The sequence below is a fragment of the Panthera uncia genome, chromosome E3 (assembly GCF_023721935.1).
Source record: "Panthera uncia isolate 11264 chromosome E3, Puncia_PCG_1.0, whole genome shotgun sequence".
NCBI lineage: Eukaryota > Metazoa > Chordata > Mammalia > Carnivora > Felidae > Panthera > Panthera uncia.
This window is the reverse complement of record NC_064815.1, coordinates 11,644,729-11,660,435: the sequence shown is the minus strand read 5'-3', so window position 1 is coordinate 11,660,435 and position 15,707 is coordinate 11,644,729. Positions and strand designations below refer to the sequence as shown.

Here is a 15,707-nt window from a genome sequence, read left to right as displayed (position 1 = left end):
TAGCTATATATATAAATTAGATGTGACTATATATAATACATAATTTAAATATATGTATATATAGTTATAATTTAAATTATATATATAACTATACATACATATAGTTAATTTATATAACTACATATATAACTGCATATAATTTAAGTTATATATAGTTACATATAATTTTCTTTAAGATTTTATTAAGTAATCTCTACATTCAATGTGAGGCTCAAACCCACAACCCCAAGATCAAGAGTTGTATGCTTCACTGACTGAATCAGCCAGGCACCCCAGTTGTATATAATTTTTAAAATATATATGGGGGCACCTGGGTTGCTCAGTCAGTTGAGCATCTGACTTTGGCTCAGGTCATGATTTCACAGTTTATGAGTTCGAGCCCTGTGCTGGGCTCTGGGCCAACAGCTCAGAGCCTGGAGCCTGCTTCGGATTCTGTGTCTTCCTCTCTCTCTGCCCCTCCTTTGCTCATGCTCTGTCTCTCAAAATTGAACAAATGTTAAAAAAAAATGTTTTTCGGGGTGCCTGGGTGGCTCAGTAGGTTGAGCGCCTGACTTTGGCTCAGGTCATGATCTCACAGCTCTGTGGGTTCGAGCACCACATCGGGTTCTGTGCTGATGGCTCAGAGCCTAGAGCCTGCTTTGGATTCTGTTTCTCCCTCTCTCTGCCCCTAACCCACTTGCATTCTGTCTCTGTCTCTCTCAAAAATAAATAAACATTAAAAAAATTTAAAAAAAAATTTTTTTTTAAATATATATTTTAAGGGCACCTGGGTGGCTTAGTAGGTTAAAGCATCTAACTCTTGATCTTGGCTCAGGTCATGGCCCTGAGGTCATGGTTCGTGAGATCGAGTCCTGCATTGAGCTCTGTGCTGACAGCATGGAGTCTGTTTGGAATTCTCCCTCTCTCCTTCTCTCTGTCTCTCTGCCCCTCCCCTGCTTACTCTTTCTCTCTCTCTCTCTGTCTTTTTTTTTTTTTTAACGTTTTACTTATTTTTGAGACAGGGAGAGACAGAACATGAACAGGGGAGGGTCAGAGAGAGGAAGACACAGAATCTGAAACAGGCTCCAGGCTGTCAGCACAGAGCCCGACACGGGGCTCGAACTCACGGACTGCGAGATCATGACCTGAGCCGAAGTCGGCCGCTTAACCGACTGAGCCACCCAGGCGCCCCTCTTTCTCTCTCTTAAAATAAATAAATATGTTTAAAAATATGTCTATTTTATATATAATATTGATATTTTAAAGTATATATCAAATTATTTATATATATCATTTAAATATATAGGATTATATATTATATAGTTACACATAATTTAAACATATATAATTATATATATAAGTCTATATAATTAACATTTGGGATTGGAATCCTAAACGTTTGGCATATTAGGTCTTGCTAGACATGTACCGAGACTGGGGCATGCCCGGGGCCCTTCTTTTTCTCTTTCATGTTTATCAGCTCAGAATCCAAATGGGGCAATGGGCTGAGTTACTTTATCTTGGCTGATCAAGCTGTGTGTTTTGGGGCCACTTACACCTTCGCCCCAGTGGGACTGTCCTGCAACCATTTAATTATTCAGTACCCCAAACAAGATGATTCAAATCAGATAAGCTGATGGCCATCCTAGGATGCTGGGTGCTGGTAACATCTGTCATCCAGCCACCTGCCGGGAACCTCAGCCCAGCAGTGGCACAGAGCACCCGTGCCCCCTGCCCCCTGCCCCCAGCCCCCCACCGGGACCTAGGAGCCTACGCGATGAGGTTGAAGCAGTCCTTGTTGGACAACTGCTCCTCCAGCAGAAGCCGCAGTGAGTGCTGGATATGAATAATGTACATGGAATTGGTCACAGAGATATCCAGCAGTATAACCACCCTAAAAAGAAACACAAGCTTTAAGAAGAGAACCGAATCTCTCAGATAATGTTTATTTTGTTCCATTTTACTATTTAAAGTTTTTTCCAGGGGAATTCTACATGCCAAACTTACAGCTGGCCAAAATCTTTTCCATGGTGTGAGGTCAATAGGAGTGGTTTTACAACAGTAGACTAAGGGGATCATGGAAGCTTCTCTCCCAGGGGCTCCCATCATGGAGTAAAGTCACATCAGGGTGGAGATGGTTTAAGGGGTGGGGGATGCCTGGAAAGCAGGCATTTCCCTGCTTTAAAGCCCTAGCATTCAATATTATTCTAGATTGGGGTCTCCGTAGGGGAAACAGAAACAAGGTAAGCAAATTAGATGGGGAATTAGGTGTATCTGAGCCTCTGGGGAAATAAATGCATCTTTTTGTGACCTTTCTCTGTTTTAAGATCCTTAGCCCCATCTGGTCTTCTTTCACGACCTCAAATCATTTCCCAACTCCACCCTCTACTCTCATTTTGAGACAGCAGTTATGGATAGCAGGAGCGAATCCTCTGGATTTAGAGTCAGAGTTCCACTTCCTGTGTGACTTAGGCAAGTCACAAAACCTCTCTGATCCTTCATATATTTAACTAGGAACTAGGTTAGTTTTGAGAATTAAATGATTGAATAGTATAGTACTTTGTAAGTGGGAATGCATCCAATAAGGTATGGAACGGTAAGGATAGCTATCATGGTTGCCAACTGTTTCTCCCTACGCAGAATCTATCACCTCCTATCACGACAGCATCTTGATTTTCCTTTGGAAAACTCCTCTGCCTCTTTCAGGCCATTTGAATTGGGTGAAACAGAACCACCCTAAGCTTGAAGGGTGGGCATTTGACTTCTGGCAATTAGAACATCATACCTCCCAGGCCAGAGTCGAATAGCCCATCGATGGACCCCCACTCCAAGCCTGGGAGTGCTAAACTGGTAGAAAGCAAGCCAGGAGTTTCAGGCGGCTATCCTGCTACCTGGATGGGTAAAGCCTGCCTGAAAACAAAGCCAAAAGGGAAGGAAGTAGAGCCGAGAGACGGAGAAAGATTCCTGACGCGCGTGAACCCCTGGATGGAGCCATACCTGAAGACAGCAATCAAATCTATTTTAGAATTTTCAGTTACCTTAACCAGACTTCCCTGTTTGGTTTAAGCCAATTTGCATTTAGTTTCTGTGGCTTTTTAACTGAAAGAATCCCAAGTAAACACAACGATGATACACAATTATTGATATTGATGATGGTAGTGGTGACTTCTTCCTCCAAGGATTCTGCTGAGTGATTGTTGATCCTTATCTAAGTGGTGGTTTCTGATGCTACCAACAGGGAATTCATGAGCTGGATGAGTGTGTATGTCACACACCAGACTCACAAAGGACAAGAACACTACTTTGAGGGAAGGTACCTTTTTTCACAGACGGTGCCCCAGATTCTTCTGCTGGCCAAGGAGAGCCACTCGATCCGCCTCTCATACATCCGCATAGCTCTGCTGAGCTGTTTCTGTAAACCCACAGGCCACAGAGTGAGTGACAGATCAAAGGATGGCTGGTTAAAGGGTCTGTGTGGAGAAGGTTGGCTTCTGGGAATGAGGTGTCAAGGTCATGGGTATCCAGGCAGTATAAACATTCCACTAAATCATTGATGAGTCTGCCACAAGACCAGGAAGTTCAAATATTTCATTGCCTCAGATGGGAGAGGAAGTAGATCTTGCCCCAAAAGATTAGAGACTTTTGTTTGACAGGTTCCTCCCTGGGAAACAAGTGTAGAAAGCTCCAGCGGTGCCTGGAGGCAGAGAACAGTTTCTGTTTATAAGAGGGAGTTCAGTCAATGGTTTTGGGTCTCCACATTCCATGGTGCCTTCCTCACATTCTCTCTTCTCATACCACATATTCTGACCTATTGGACCCATTACTAACCTGGTACTCATAGAGGAAGGGCGGATCCACATGAACATTCTTCACTGTCCCGTCATGCCATTCAAATTGTACCATTGCCTTCTGCATTCAGGTGTTGCCAGGATGGGCAGCAGGTGAACAGAACACATGTGGGGAATGGCTGTAAGTTTAATTTGGGTGCTGGGCTCTCCAAATCAGATGCATAAGAGGGAAGTGGGCTTTGAGCACATCTGGGGGTGGGTTATGCCTCCCTAGTCATTGCCATGCCTGGAGCTGGTGACAGAAGTCCTTCAGGACAGTGGTCCCTGAGTGCACCATGCCTGACAGCTAGCCAGGCTCCCTTCTGGGGAGGCTCTTACAAACAGCAGGGTCTTGATTACAAGATATGGCTGGAAGTTTTGTAATAGGATAGTTGGAGACCTTGAAACATACTGGCCATGGGCTCATAGGCTTAGAAACCCAGATAGACCTTCATGGACCCTTTGAAAATCTAATTTTTCGTCCTCTGCCAAGTTGTCTAATTTTTCATCCTCTGCCAAGACGGATGACCACCTGGTCATTCATCAATCCACTGCTACAATTATCTATCCCACTTCCCTTTCATTCTTCCATCTTTCCATTGATGTTTCTCTTTACCTATTATTCCGTCCTTCAATTTCTCCATCCTTTCGTTGTACTTTAATCCTTTCACCATTTTTAATTCTGTCATTCATCCTTCTACTTTTCCCTTTCCATACTTCCATATGGAAGTTTACATTTCCATCCATCCATCCATCCATCCATCCACCCATCACCCATCCATCCATTCATCCAACCAACCAACCAACCAACCAAACATCCATCCATCCTTTTATCTATTCATTTATCATCACCATTTCTTTCTATCCATCCATTCATTCTTTTCCTTCTTTTTTCTATCCTTCCTTCCACCCAGTTAGCCATCTGGGAAATATTCATTGACTGCTTAGTTGTACTAGATAATGGGGATACAGGGTTGGAGAACAGAGTTTGTTCTTTTGGTTAATGTTTTTTTTTTTATTATTTATTTTTGAGAGAGAGAAAGAGAGCACAAGTGGGGGAGGGGCAGAGAGAGAGGGAGACACAGAATCTGAAGCAGGCTCCAGGCTCTGAGCTGTCAGCACAGAGCCCAATGTGGGGCTCGAACTCATGAGATCATGACCTGAGCTGAAGTCAGACTCTCAGCTGAATGAGCCACCCAGGCACCTCAAGAGTTTGTTCTTTTAAAGGCTCATATGCCATTGGGGGTTTAGACACATAACAAGTACACATATTAACACATTATAAGAGCTGGAGCAGAAGCTGTACCAGGTACAGTGAGGATACAAGGAAAGTGAGTGTGTTCTGAGTGCACAGAGGAAAACCTTCAAGGAGGAGGTAACTATAGTACTTGACTTGCTCCCTCTTATCCCATCTCCCAAGTCCATTTTTCAAATCTTTGCAAAATAGCAATTGGGATAGATCTGATGAGAGTTCTACAGTCCTGGGTGGAAAGCTTACAACGTACTACAGACCTTTAGACCCCTACTCCCTGTGATCTGACTTATTACTCTTATTTCTTGAACATTTAAGAAGGGAAATGTCACAAAAGCGCCCCCCCTGCAGAAGACTGGAGAGAACTCTGACTCTGAGTTACCTCATAGATAGATGAAGATACTGTTTTCTGGAGAATAGGCACAAATTCCTCCACGGGAGAGAATGCATTGGGTGCCAGAACCTGATAAAGGCTTAGTTTTCTGGCTGTAAAAATAAATAGTGGGGTGTGAGATACAACCCTTGGAGCCCCAGAGGATTCATGACTTTTAGTTAGTCACCTGAGTCCTGGGTTCTGCCCTCACTGGGGACTTACCTTTTAGGCCATTGATCTTTAGCCATTCTGCAGAAGTCTTCTCCAAGTTTGGGAACTCAATTGTGAGGGGACCCTCATGCTTTGGGGGTTTAGGCAAGAGACCTGTGAGTGGCCCTTTTGCAATCTCTGTGGAAATCTAAATTAAATTTAAAAGCCCTCATTACAAAATCACATTTTAGAGCTTGGAATCCCTAGTCTCCCCGACCCACCCCATTCCCCTAAGTGGAGCATCTGAAAATATTACCTGGCAAATTAAGGCAATTCTGCCTTCCCCTCCCACCATCCCCACCCCCTTCTCTGGAGATTGCTAGAATTTCCAGAGTAAGAAGATGTCCCCAGCAATTTGCTTCCTCTTTGATTTGTCCATCCTCTTGGCCCCTTCCCCACCCTTACCATCAAGATCGGCACCTTGGACTTCAAGATGACAGATGGCCCTTCCGTGGGCTCCTAACACAAGGCTTTGAAGAAGTAAAAAGTAACTCCTACACCAGATCATTTCAGGAGCCCTGATCTAGCCCAGCTTCCCCTTACCCACATTTACAAACTGAAAACCTGAGGTTCTGAGATATTAAGTCATAACTCATATATAAATAAGACACAGCAATTCCCAAACTTTGGACACTTGAGCACTGCCTTCATGAATTTTGCTGTATCTGAGTACCACTGTACTGTTTAGAATTTTTTTAAAAAATTTATTTTAAAGTAATCTCTACACCTAATGTGGGGCTCAAACTCACAACCCCGAGATCAAGAGTGGCAAGCTCCACTGACTGAGGTAGCCAGGTGCCTCTAGAATTTTTTAAAAAATAAATCAACTGGGGCGCCTGTGTGGCTTGGTCGGTTAAGCGTCCGACTTCGGCTCAGGTCATGATCTCGCCGCCCGTGAGTTCGAGCCCCGCGTCGGGCTCTGTGCTGACCGCTCAGAGCCTGGAGCCTGTTTCAGATTCTGTGTCTCCCTCTCTCTGACCCTCCCCCGTTCATGCTCTGTCTCTCTCTGTCTCAAAAATAAATAAACGTTAAAAAAAATAAATAAATAAAATAAATAAATAAATAAATAAATAAATCAACCATGGGGGCACCTGGGTGGCTTAGTCAGTAGAGCATGTGACTCTTGATTTTGGAGTTGTGAGTTGGAGCCCTACACTGGGTGGAGAGATTATTTTAAATTCATTCATTTATTTATTTATTTATTTATTTATTTATTTATTTATTTATTTTAATGAGTGTGAACAGGGGACGGGCAGAGAGAGGAAGACCCAGAATCAGAAGCAGGCTCCAGGCTCTGAGCTGTCAGCACAGAGCCCGACGCAGGACTCGAACCCACAAACTGCGAGATCATGACCTGAGCCCAAGTCGGATGCTTAACCAACTGAGCCACCCAGGAGCCCCTAGAGATTATTTTTAAAAATTAACTCTTTTGGGTGCTTGAGTGGCTCAGTTGGTTAAGTGTCTGACTTCGGCTCAGGTTATGATCTCACAGTTCTGTGATGGTTCTGTGGGTTCGAACCCCGCATCTGCTGTCAGTGCAGAGCCTACTTTGGATCCTCTGTCTCTCTCTCTCTCTGCCCCTCCCCAGCTCACACATGTGCATGCTCTCTCTCTCTCTCTCTCTCTCTCTCTCTCAAAAATAAAATAAACATTAAAAAATCTTTTTAAAGAATGAAATAAATCAAATATGTAATATTAAAGCCTTTAAATTATTAATTGGATTTCATTTAAAAAATTAATTCCCTTTTTGTACCTAAATAATTTTAGAAAGAAGATGTATTACAACAATAATGAGCTTGTTTTAAATACATATTAGAAAAATTAAACCATGTACCTTGCAAACCGTAAGTAATGCATGTATTGCATTTTGGGAAACTCCTGGAAAGGTTGTGGTGTCAGACAGACGTGGGTTGTTTTTTTTTTTAATTTTTTTTCAACGTTTTTTATTTATTTTTGGGACAGAGAGACAGAGCATGAACGGGGGAGGGGCAGAGAGAGAGGGAGACACAGAATCGGAAACAGGCTCCAGGCTCCGAGCCATCAGCCCAGAGCCCAACGCGGGGCTCGAACTCACGGACCGCGAGATCGTGACCTGGCTGAAGTCGGACGCTTAACCGACTGCGCCACCCAGGCGCCCCAGATGTGGGTTTAATTCAAACTTGATCTGTCTCTAATCTCTCGGGTCTGAGGCAAATTATTTAGCCTTGTAAGTTCAGTTTCCTCATCAGTAAAATGGGGATAATAATACATCTGCAGCAGACTGTTGTTTTTAAAATAAAATAAGACATTTAAAGAGTTAAGCATGGTGCCTATCTTAGAATGGGCACTCTGTAGAGAGTTATTCTAATTATAATACGAATAGCTGTTATGATTTATAGAGACTAAATAGAAAAGCTGGAGCTAAAATGTAAGGTTCCAGTTTCTAGGTGCTGTGTTTCTTCTATTGTGTCCAACCAGGCCAAGATGTCTTCTATGACACAGCCACATGTTCATTTGGTGAAGCGATAAATGCATTCTCCGTGCCTTCTGTTCACAGTTAAGTTTCTGCACAGTCTAAACAGCTCATTGCTTTTTTTTTTAAGTTTTATTTATTTAAGTAATCTCTACACCCAACATGGGGCCCGATCTCATAACCCTGAGATCAAGAGTCGCACGCTCCTCTGACTGAGCAAGCCAGGCGTCCCTCAGCAGCTCATACCTTTTATGGTGCTGCGTCCATGAGCTGGCTGCGTTACTTTACTGATGTTACATTAGCGGAGTCACCAGGCAGGGACATTTGCCCTGAATGAAGTGCTGGGTGCCGAAGACTATCTTCAAGATGGCCCACTCAGTGTGGCTGAGGTTTCTGTCCTTCTCCAAATTGGGGTGAAGGGAGGGGACAGTGATAGATGGGAAGGGTGGCAGGAGCCTGCTGGCCTTTCTCTGAAATCAATTTTTCAGCTAGAAAATCCATCAGGATCCTTCCAGCACAGTGGAAGGCCCACCCGGCTCAGGGGTGTCAGGTACAGCAGAGGGCACGGCTTTGCCTTGTTTTTCTTTAGCACATGGGGGCCTTGGCAGCCATGCCCTCAGGGAGACGGGTGAGAAAGGAGAATGGAGTGAGGCCAGTTCCAAAATCTTCACCTACACCACCTACCTCCTTCATCATGCCCGTTAGCTCCTCATAGGGGGTCCTGTTGCGCAAGGCTTGGATGTGGCTCAGGAGGCTCTGGGCCTTCTGGATTTCTGCCAGGAGCTGGTCCATGTCCCAACTGGTATAGACCTGGGGGTAGCAGGAGTAATCAGCTATTAGAGGTCATTTGGCTACTAGCAATGGCCAAGGCAGGTCAAGCAGCCATGTAATTTCCCAAAGCTAAGTGTCAGATTGTTTAAACCAGACGTTATCAAGTAGGGTCCATTGGGGTGCCTGAATGGCTCCGTCAGTTAAGGGTCTGACTTCAGCTTAGGTCATAATCTTGTGGCTCATGAATTCGAGCCCTCTAATGGGCTCTGTACCACCAGTGCAGTGCTTGGGATTCTCTCTCTCTTCCTCTCTCTCTCTGCCCCTTCCCCACTTGTGTGCTCTCTCTCTGAAAATAAGTATATAAACTTTAAAAAATAAGATAAACTAGGGTCCATGTGTTAGATACAGCCTGCAAATGTGTTGTGTTCCATTTCTATGGTATTGGTCTGCAGCATTTTTATTTTTTTTAAATTTTTTTTATGTTTATTTTTGAGAGAGAGAGAGAGAGAGAGAGAGACAGAGTGTGAGCAGGGGAGGGACAGAGAGAGGGAGACACAGACTCTGAAGCAGGCTCTAGGCTAGCAGCACAGAGCCCGATGCAGGGCTCAAACTCACATACCTCGAGATCATGACCTGAGCCAAAGTTGGAAACTTAACCAACTGAGCCACCCAGGCACCCCTGAAGTATTTTTAAATAACTGAAGGGTTTTCCAACCTTAAAGATACGAAGAAACACTTTACACCCACTGGGTTGGCCATAAACGTAATTTAAAGAGGACTTGAGCAAGCATTGGTGAGGATGTGGAGAGTTGGAGCCCTGTGCACTGCTGGTAGGGATGTAAAATGGTGCAGCTTCTGTGGAAACCAGTTTGGCACTTCCTCAAAGAATCGGACACAGAAATACCACATAACCCAGCATTTCCACTTGTAGGCCTATAACCCCAAATCATTGAGAACAGGAACTCAAGAGACTTGTACACCAATGTTCACAGCAGTTCACAACAGCCCAAGGGTGGAGACAACCCACATGTCCATCAACTGATGCATTAACAAAAGGTGGTACATCTAGAAAATGGAATATTCTTCAACCACGAAAAAGAATGAAGCTCTGAGACAAGCTACAACATAGATGAACCCTGAAAGCATTACACTAAGCAGGGGTGCCTGGGTGGCTCAGTTGGTTAAGCTTCTGACTTTGGCTCTGGGCATGATCTCATGGTTCATGGGTTTGAGCCCTGCATCGGGCTTTGTGCGAAAGCCCATAACCTGGAGCCTGCTTCCGATTCTGTGTCTGCCTCTCTCTCTGCCTCTCTCTCTGCCCCTCCCCCGCTCACACTCTTTCTCACTCTCAACCCCCCCCAAAAAAAAAAACAAAAAAAAAAACGTTGAAATATCCAGAATAGGTGAATCCATAGAGATGGGAAGCAGATTGGTAGTTTCCAGAGGGCTGTGGGGGAGGGGAAAGAGGGAGGAACTGCTTAATGGGTACAGAATTTTCTTCTGGGGGGGATGAAAATGTTTTGGAACTGGATAAAGTTGGTGGTTGCACAACATAGTGAAAATACTAATTGTTCACTTTATTTTTTTTTAAGTTTATTTATTTATTTTGAGAGAGAACGAGAGCAGGAGAAGCGCAGAGAGACAGGGAGAGAGAATCCCAAGCAAGCTCTGCACTGTCAGCATGGAGCCTGATGTGGAGCTCGAACTCATGAACTGTGAGATCATGACCTGAGCCAAAATCAAGAGTTGGACACTCAACTGACTGAGCCCCCTAAGTACCCTTAATGGTTCACTTTAAAGTGGTTCACTTGATGTTATGTGAATTTCACCTCCAGTTTTAAAAAAATGTAAAGGAGTCACACATACACACAAATCCCGATTTCCAGCTCTTGAAAAATCCCAAGACCTGGCGGCACTGGGGTCACATTCCTCCAGAGCAACAGCGGGCTGGGGCTGAGCAGAGGCACCTCTCTAGACGGGGCATGTGCTGCCTAGTCCTCCGAGCCCCACACACTCTCTGCTCCCCGCCCCCCACACTCCATCGGAGTCAGCTGTAGGGTTTTGTTATCCTTCTACCTTTGTTTTGCTCATATTAAAAGAAGACAGGGGTGCCTCAGCGGCTTAGTTGGTTAAACCTCCTATTCTTGATTTCAGCTCAGGTCATGATCTCACAGTGCCTGAGATCAAGCCCCACATCGAGTTCTGTGCTAACAGCGTGGAGCCAGCTTGGGATTCTCTCTCCCTCTGTCTCCCTCTCTCAAAAATAAATAAACTTAAAAAAAAAAAGAAGAAGGCAATGAAATTTGTTGTAGCCATATCTCTCTCAAGGGCAGAAAAACAACAGAGAAGCCAAGAGGGCTACAGGTTTTAAGATAAAGGAATTTATTTTTAAGTTTGTTTGTTTATTTGTTTGTTCAGAGAGTGCAAGCGCCTGACACAGGGCTCGATCTGACAAACTGTGAGATCATGACCTGAGTCAAAATCAAGAGTTGGACACTTAACCGATTGAGCTACCCAGGCACCCCTCTATTTTTTTTTTTTAAGATTTTATTTTTAAGTAATCTCTACACCCAACATGGGACTTGAACTCACAACCCTCCGATCAAGAGTCACATGCTCCACCAACTGAGCTAGCCAGGCGCCCCAAGGTAAAAGATCTCTTAAATCAGCCAGTTTCATTCATTTACTGTACCGTCCTAGCCCCTGTAGTCCATGGCCTCAAAAAAACAGAGTCTGGAAAATGACAGAAATGACATAAACAGAAGGGGTGTTACCCAAGGAAAATGTTGCCTGACCCTGGCTCCTTGGTGTTAAATGCTAGACATGGCGACACTCGAACACTGTGAGATGCAAATATTCATTTGCTTATGGCTATTCATGGTTACAGGCAAGACACAGCCTGTTAGCTGAACAGACAGTTGGATTTTCAATCCGCCAAATGGCTCCATACACATTTGCTAATTGTTACCTCCATTGTGGACACAGGTGGCACCAACGGACGGATTGGTACAGAACTGATGGCTCACTCACAGTTGACCCTGCAGTAGCAGGGATGTACTTGGAGAAAGAACTGAGACAACTGTTTCAGACTCACAGCTTTGATGGGAGCAGAGGTGGAGTAGGGCCCACATTGTTGTCGACTGGATAGAGATTCGGGATTCTACCGGCAATGCTTTAAAAGGCCTCTAGGCACACTGGTGCACAATCAACTCATCGCGCGTGCTGAGCAAAGGATCTCCTGTGACTTCATGCTGTCCCTGCTATTCCCACATATTCATCTTAACCTGATTATACTGAGCATGGTGGTGGGGGAGGGAAGCAAGTACAGATCCCCCAGAAACAGCCTTGGAGCCAGGCAGGGAGGGAGGAGAGGGACACCGCGTGTTGACAGAAGGGCTTACCTCCGTCTCTGTGCTATAGCAGTGGTAGTAGCCCCCAAGAGCTTCTGCAAGGTTCTTTAGGACAGCCTGTAGGGAGGGAGACAGGGTCAGCTCTCCATAGGGCAACGCCAGTAGTCTGACAAGCCTTCTCCTTGACTGAGCCTCCCAACTGCCCAAAGGGAGAATTAGGTACAAGGAGAGTTGTGTTCTGGTCCGTAGTTTGGGAGGGGGTCCCTGTCCATGCACGGAGCCCCCAGAGCTGGCCCAGCTAGCTCCCTATGGCCAATCCAAGGGAAACATTGGAGAATCCCAGTACTTACAGGGGGCATCTGATCGTTGCATTTGTAGGTGATGATGTGGGTGATGAGGTCCCGTCCCACAGTGGACTGTTGGATGTAGTTGGACAGAATTTCAGAAGGCTGATCTGGGCTGGGGAGAAGACAGAAGAAAACGGGGTTCCCCAGGTCAAATCACTTTGAGGACCATCCAGAGAAAACGGGAACATCTACCAAATCGAACTGACCACATGTGTTTCAGGTCACCTGGGGAACGTGTGGGGAGGAGTGGACTGCAGGTCTGGCCTGCCCTGGCTGCGCCCTGCCCTGACACCTGTGGACAGATGGCCTGTGAACAAAATCCTTCTCTCAAGCGTGTGTGAAGAGTCATGCTTGACGGTCTTTCCTCTAACAATGGATTGGTTCTCCAGCCCCCTTGATGTAGTCTGTTACCCACATAGGAAAGGAGACCTACCAGCTGCCCATTATGATCACCAGAGAATTCAGTCCCTTCAGGGTGAAGATTTTCCTCAGGGCTTGTAGCAGATTGCTGCCCCCATCAGGCTGGAGCTTCTTCACCCAGAGCTTGAGTTCCTGGAGGCTGTGTAGACAACAGACACCTAAACACAGTACTCTTTCGGGGTGCCAGGCTCAGCACAAACACAAACTCATTTCAGACTAACAATAATTCTTTTCTTTTTTTAAATTTTTTAAGTTTAGGGGTGCCTGGGTGGCTCAGTCAGTTAAGCATCTGACTTCAGCTCAGGTCATGATCTCACGGCTCGTGGGTTCAAGCCCCGCGTCGGGCTCTGTATTGACAGCTCAGGGCTTGGAGCCTGCTTCAGATTCCATGTCTCCTTCTCTCTCTGCCCCTCCCCTGCTAACGCTCTGTCTTTCTCTCTTTCAAAAATAAATAAACAAAAAAAATTAAAAATAAATAAAAATAAATTTTTAACATTTATTTATTTATTCATTTATTTATTTTTTGAAAGAGAGAGAGAGAGAGACAGAGCGAGCACACAAGCAGGGGAGGGGCAGAGAGAGGGGGAGAGAGAGACAGAATCCCAAGTGGGCTCTGCACCATCAGCGCAGAGTCTGATGTGCGGCTTGAACTCATGAACTGTGAGATCATGATCTGAGCCGAGATCAGGAGTCGGATGCTTAACCAACTGCGGCCTCCAAGTGCCCAGACTAATAATAATTCTTGAGGTGGATACCTTCGTTCCAATTTTATAGATGAGAAGACCCAGTTAGGACTTGCCCAAGGTGATACTGTAAGCAACTGGCAACACTGGGATATCAAGCCAGGCCTGACTCTAGAACCTGAGGTTCAAGCGACTCTGCCCATCAGGGGGTCTGGGCTAAGTTCCTTCTCGATCCTGCCACACAAACCCCACTCCAAGTGCAGAGTGAATGCCCTGACCCCAGGAGCACTCCAAAAGGAGGCACCGTGGCTGTGTGGCTGCATCTCACGTGGACTGGGATATACTCCGGCCCTAAGAGGGAAGAAGATGTGAAGCAGTGCTTTCTCCATTAAATACCTCACATGGTACCAGTGAGAGAGTTCTGCTCTTTCCATTTCTCTTTGACCAAAAAAGTAAAGAAAGAAAAATAAGAAAAACAAAAATAAAATAAAAAACTTCAGCTCAGAGCTAGTAAGCCTGTCTTTCATTATGCTAAGTGTTGAGTCTCCCTTTTAAACAAAGGGAAAGAGGCGCCTGGGTGGCTCAGTCGGTTGAGCATCCAACTCTTGATTTTGGATCTCACAGTTCGTGAGTTCAAGTCCCTGCATCGGGTTAAGCACTGACAGTGTGGAGCCTGCTTGGGATTCCCTCTCTTTCTCTCTCTCTCTCAAAATAAATAAGTAAACTTAAAAAAATAAATAAATAAACAAAGGGAAAGCAAATCCTAGGCCTACTGCCTTCTCTGGCCGATAGGTTTCAAGTTAGAATTTAATATCATTGTTTTGTTTGCTTTCATTGTATTTATTGTTATGGCTGCATCCTAATTACGGCAAGCGATATGGGCTTCGTGATTATGGTACTGATAGTTTCCTTCAATATCCATGTAGAATTGATGTTTTAAAATAGTACACGTGGCAGAGATGTGACAAAAATCACCAGGGTCATCCAGCAATGACTGCAGTTGAGAAGCTCTTGCCTATGACCTCATGGTGACTTTCAGATCTAACATCCCATAGGTGGGGTCTAACTGGAGTGGGAACCACAGCAAAAAAACCACTCTCATTCACTGAGTGCCCTCATTTCATGTTCACGAGAGTTCAGTGAGGGATAGGTATCTCTGACCTCTCTCTGCTGAAGACAGTTGAAGGACTGGTCAAGGTCACCTGCTCTGGGCTTTGGCAGCCAATCCTGGCTCTGCCACTTTGGGCACGTGGCCTAACACGAGTCCCAGTTTTTTCATTGGCAAAATGGAGATAAGAATCCTATTCCAAGTGCTGGCCCTAAGTATTAAGTAAGATAGCTCATGCTAAGCGCTTAGCATCGCACCTAACATGTGGTAGGTGATCAAGGATTTTCTCTTCATGGAAAAGACATTTTTATTTACTGGCATAAGTAAGTAGAAATTCTTACACATCTTCCTTTTCCCCCCTCTATGCTCCCCTCCAAAACCCCAAACTAGAAGCTTCCAAATAAAGGACTAGTTAAATCATAGTACATTTACAGTGGTATACTAATGTAGCCATTAAAAAAGAGTAAGGTTGGGAGAGCCTGGATGGCTCAGTTGGTTAAGCGTGCGACTCCTGATTTCAGCTCAGGTCATGATCTCGTGCTCTGTGAGATCAAGCCCCACGTCTGGCTCCACGCTGTGAGTGCAGAGTCTGCTTGGGATTCTCTCTCTTCCTCTCTCTTTGCCCCTTCCCTGCTCGCACGTGTTCACACACTCTCATTATCTCTCTCAAAAATAAATAAAAAATGATAACATTAAATAAATAATGTTAAAAATAATAAGGTAGATCTGTGTGTACTGAGAGAGAATGCTATGCAAGATTAAGTGCAAAGTCAAAGTGCAAGACAGTGCAACGCACTCCTGTTTGAAGAAGCACACTGATGCGTGTATGTGTGGAAGTAGGTAGAGGAAACAGTTACTGGGAGGTGAGAGAGACTCTATTATTTATCCTTCATGCTGTTTGAATTTTTTTAATGTTTATTTTTGAGAGAGAGGGA

The 15,707-nt window shown here is 44.8% G+C and overlaps 1 protein-coding gene across 4 annotated transcripts in view; it reads right to left on the bottom strand.

The window, feature by feature from the left end:
• Positions 1-15,707, bottom strand: part of VWA3A (von Willebrand factor A domain containing 3A) — a 61,348-nt gene that overhangs the window by 23,740 nt on the left and 21,901 nt on the right. For all 4 annotated transcript variants that reach the window (XM_049639147.1, XM_049639146.1, XM_049639148.1 and 1 more), the window contains exons 10-18: positions 12,995-13,120; positions 12,565-12,673; positions 12,266-12,331; positions 8,778-8,903; positions 5,654-5,789; positions 5,441-5,544; positions 3,808-3,888; positions 3,297-3,391; positions 1,754-1,873 (exon numbers count right to left, since the gene is read on the bottom strand). In XM_049639147.1, the coding sequence (XP_049495104.1) occupies positions 1,754-1,873; positions 3,297-3,391; positions 3,808-3,888; positions 5,441-5,544; positions 5,654-5,789; positions 8,778-8,903; positions 12,266-12,331; positions 12,565-12,673; positions 12,995-13,120 (963 nt within the window). The remainder of the gene's footprint in view (positions 1-1,753; positions 1,874-3,296; positions 3,392-3,807; positions 3,889-5,440; positions 5,545-5,653; positions 5,790-8,777; positions 8,904-12,265; positions 12,332-12,564; positions 12,674-12,994; positions 13,121-15,707) is intronic.